General features: G+C 40.8%; 1 protein-coding gene across 1 annotated transcript; it reads left to right on the forward strand.

Moving 5' to 3' along the window:
• The first annotated feature begins 3,306 nt into the window (after positions 1-3,306).
• LOC112665354 (olfactory receptor 13G1) lies at positions 3,307-4,230 on the forward strand. The gene has a single exon (XM_025455007.1). The coding sequence runs from the start codon at positions 3,307-3,309 to the stop codon at positions 4,228-4,230; it is 924 nt and encodes a 307-aa protein (XP_025310792.1).
• Positions 4,231-4,590: the final 360 nt, after the last annotated feature.

A 4,590-nucleotide genomic window follows, 5' to 3' on the forward strand; every position in this document is an offset into this window, starting at 1 on the left:
GGGGCAGGAGCGTCCTTGGGGTCCTGGGCCCTCCCGGCCTCTGCCTGTCCTGGGTGGAGGCCGGATCCTGGGCTGTGTCCCGACGCCCTGTGCTCCTGGGCCTGCGCTGTTGGATTCAAGCAGCCCCCTCCGCGGAGCCGCCGCCTGAGCCCCTCCGAGCTGCTCCGGGTCCTGCTGGGCGCGCTGCAGTCCTTAGGGAGCTCGGCGCACTCTCCTGGGGCGCAGGTGTCTGTTAGTGTCCCAGGGAGCCCCAGGGCATCCCAGCCCTCCTGGGGTCCTGCTCTAACTCCCTGCGGGCACCTTTCCACTCCGGAAGGTTGGTGCAGCTCCTGCTTCTCCGGGTCGGGGCTCTCCTGTCCTGGGGACATGCGCTCCGTCCTCAGCCCGGCTCCTCGCGGGGCCCTTCCCCCTTGGAGGCCTTTTGTTTCTTTATTTCTTTTTCCCCGTCTTCCTACCTTGATAGAAGGGCAAACTCTTCTCACTGTAGCATTCCAGCTGTTCTCTCTTTAAATCTCAGGCCGAATTTGTAGATTTTCACGATGATTTGAAGGTTATCTAGGTAATTTGGTGGGGATAGGTGATTTGGGGACCCTACTCTTTTGCCATCTTGCCCCTCCTCTGCTCGGATTCTGTTATTTCATCTATCAGTGCGCTGTTTTCTTATCAACTGTATAGAGATAGCAATATTAAAGTCTACCATGGTTGTGATGAAATGATATATCATACCTACAGAAGATCTAAGAGAGAGTCTGTCACATATCATAGATCCAAGTAATGACAGCTGTTACATCCCTTCACCATCAGAAAACAAGAAACAAAATGAGGGAGTCTCAAGGTGCCTTATAGGTTTGACAAATACTTTTCTGCTGATCTGAATAGCTACACATAGATTATCCCATTAAATTTAGCAAATTAATAATTCAGCTTTCAGGGCTTAGGGGAACAAATCATACTGTATGCAGCCTCACAAATGACTTATTTCCTCTGTTTAGGTAACAGAGGTACAGTATAATCTCTGAAAAGTCAAAGAACAATTTGAAGCTTAAAGTTACTAGTAAATTAACAAATACCTTGGATGCTTCTACTATATGGACTAGGTCAAAATAGTCCCCTCATTCATGTATACATATAAAAAACTGACTATGCATAAAAACAGATCTATCTAAATAAATAAACAAAATATAATATGGGTGACAAATGATAGTGTTTGGGAGAGAATAAGAATAATAATTTATCTCATAAAAAGGAGAAACCTCATTTTTTGAATATTTTATTTATTAATTCATGAGAGACACAGAGAAAGAGGGAGAGGCAGAGACACAAGCAGAGGGAGAAGCAGGCTCCTTGCAGGGAGCCTGATGAGAGACTCGATCCCAGGAACCTAGGATCATGACCTGAGCTGAAGGCAGGTGCTCAACCACTGAGACACCCAGATGCCCTCTTATGTTGTTGGTGAGAATGAAAGCTGGTGCAGCTACTCTGGAAAACAGTGTGGAAGTTCCTCAGGAAGTTAAAAATAGAGCTACCATATGACCCAGCAATTGCACTCCTGGGTGTTCTTCCAAAAGATACAAACATAGTGATTCAAAAAGGCACCTGCATCCCAATGTTCACAGCAGCAATGTCCACAATAACCAAACTGTAGAAGGAGCCACACTGTCCATCGAGAGAAAAATGAATAATGAAGATATGGTCTATATATACAATGTAATATTACTCAGCCATTAGAAAGGATGAAATCTTACCATTTGCAAAGATGTGGATGGAGCTAGAGGGCTTATGCTAAGCCAAATAAGTCAAGCAGAGAAAGAAAATTATTATATGATTTGACTCATATGTGTAATTTAAGAAACAAAACATAGAATATTAGGGAAAGAGAGGGAAAAATAAGATAAAATCAGAGAGGGAGAGAAACCACAAGAGACTCTTAATCATAGGAAACAAACTGAGGGTCACTGGAGGAGAGGTGGAGAATGGAGTACCTGAGTGACGGGCATTAATGAGGGCACATGATGTTGGAGCACTGGGTGTTATATGCAACTCATGAATCACTGAACTCTACCTCTGAAACTATACATTATATGTTAATACATTGAATTTAAGTTAAATTAAACAAAGAAGTGAAACAGAAAAAAATTGATATTTCTTAACTCATTTAAAAATAACAACAGTAAACTTCCTACATGGTAACACACACAGACAAGAAAAAAAAAAAAAGAATTTCCCTCAAAATCTCCTGGCTACTTTCCAAAATAACTTTTTCAAGTTGCCACTTTGTTTGAGTATCCTTAAGAAACTTTCACATTGTCTGTATAATATCTATAATATCTAAGATCTGTCCTAATTTATATCATTTTTGGAAACAAAAAAAAGATTCTCTAAGAATATGAAGCTTATGGACTTTTAATGGCCAGTTTACAGCTATACTAAAATAAGGATGCAATCCTAGATCTTCTATTTTTATGTCAAATATTCTTAGCATTATATGATAGCACAAGTTAGTCATGCAATTTTGGAAATGTTCTTCTGCAATTAAAAAATATCAGGCAAGTAATTGATTAAATTGGTTAGTTTTTAGACACCAATAGATTATTCAATGGTCTCAGAATATCCAGGCTTAGGATATTCTGTGGGACATTTTTCCCCTGAAGTCTTCCTGCTGTTACTAACCCTGTCAGATTCTTTTGTTCTAGATATTTCTGCTCCTGTATGTTACAAGAAAGATAGTATGTAGTTAACAACTAGGAAGCTGTGTAACTATTTGTATTCTATTTCATATACCTGTGAATTTTGTTCAAATAAGTTTCATCTCAAAATGGTAATATTGAAATACTTAAATATATTTATTTTACTTATCTTTTCTCAACCACTGGCTTCAGTTTAATGGATTCATTAATTGAAGAACCTGCATCAAAAAATGATATCCAGCTGGAGAATAGAGGGTATTGCCTAGAAGACAGAACTCCATCTGAAGGGAATTTTTGCTACAAAGTTGTATCACATCAACTAATAAATCACTAAGTTCACACACATACACACACACACACACACACACACACACACGCTTCCAGATCATTTTTTGTATATTTTTTTATTGGAATTCAATTTGCCAACATATAGCATAACACCCAATGCTCATCCCGTCAAGTGTCTCCCTCAACTCCCATCACCCAGTCATCACAACCCCCCGCCCACCTCCCCTTCCACTACCCCTTGTTCATTTCCCAGAGTTAGGAGTCTCTCATGTTCCCAGATCATTTTAATTCCCAGTTGCTCATTCTCTACAATGTCTGTCACCAAAGCAGGATGAATAAGAGCATTGTAACGGAATTTTTGATTCTGGGCTTCACCCAAAAACCTGAACTGCAAAGAGCTCTCTTCATTGTCTTTCTCCTCATCTACCTTGTGGCCTTACTTGGCAATGCACTGATTGTCATTGCCATAATCTGTAACACCACCTTGCATACACCCATGTATGTTTTCCTTCTGGCACTGGCTATTGTGGATATCATCTGCACAACAAGCATTATACCCAAGATGCTGGGGACCATGCTAACAACGGGAAGGAGTATTTCCTATGAAAGCTGCATGTCACAGCTCTTCTTCTTCACGTGGTCCCTGGGGGCCGAGATGGTTCTCTTCACCACAATGGCCTATGACCGCTATGTGGCCATCTGTTTCCCTCTTCGCTACAGAACTATGATGAACCCCCATATGTGTGTGGCCTTGCTTGGCATTACCATGGTGATTGCTGTAACCAATTCCTGGGTACACACTGGTCTTATCCTGAGGCTGACTTTCTGTGGGCCAAATATCATTGACCACTTCTTCTGTGAGATACCTCCACTTCTGTCTTTGTCCTGCAGCCCTGTGAGGATCAATGAGGTGATGGTGTATGTTGCTGATATTACCCTGGCCATAGGTGACTTCACGCTCACCTGCATCTCCTATGGTTTCATCATTGCTGCCATTCTCCGCATCCACACGGCAGAAGGCAAGAGGAAGGCTTTCTCAACATGTTCATCCCACCTCATAGTGGTGTCCCTTTACTACTCTCCTGTGATCTACACCTATATCCGCCCTGCTTCTAGCTACTCATTTGAAAGGGACAAGGTGATAACTGCACTCTATACTCTCGTGACCCCAACATTAAACCCAATTGTGTATAGTTTCCGAAATAAGGAGATGCAGACAGGGATTCAGAAGGTATTTGCATTTCTGAGACATTAGTGGTTTCAAAAGGTTTTTTATATCAGCTTGACTCCAGAATCGTCTCCTAGAATGTCTCATATTTTACTGATCAATTGTAAACATTTCCTTCCCCTATTCCCTATTCCCTCTTAGGAGTGTTTCATTCCATTAAGAATCATTGCCTTAGCTCCTGATTTCTAAAATGCACTGACTTTCTTAATATTTCATTACTGATTTATACTTATCACTTTGCATATTTCTAAAATATTTTCTTTCATTAAAACTTTCACAACAAACCACAGTAAATGTAAAGTGTTTCTCTCATTCTTATTCTTTTCCCAGCTTTTTCATTGTCCCCACAATTGTAATATAGTGATTTAAAAAAATTTTTAGAGAGAT

Source organism: Canis lupus, chromosome 14, assembly GCF_003254725.2.
Source record: "Canis lupus dingo isolate Sandy chromosome 14, ASM325472v2, whole genome shotgun sequence".
In the NCBI taxonomy this organism is placed as follows: Eukaryota; Metazoa; Chordata; class Mammalia; order Carnivora; family Canidae; genus Canis; species Canis lupus.

Bases quoted from the DNA above. Each gene is read 5' to 3' on its own strand.
- LOC112665354 (XM_025455007.1), top strand. From the start codon at position 3,307: ATGAATAAGAGCATTGTAACGGAATTTTTGATTCTGGGCTTCACCCAA.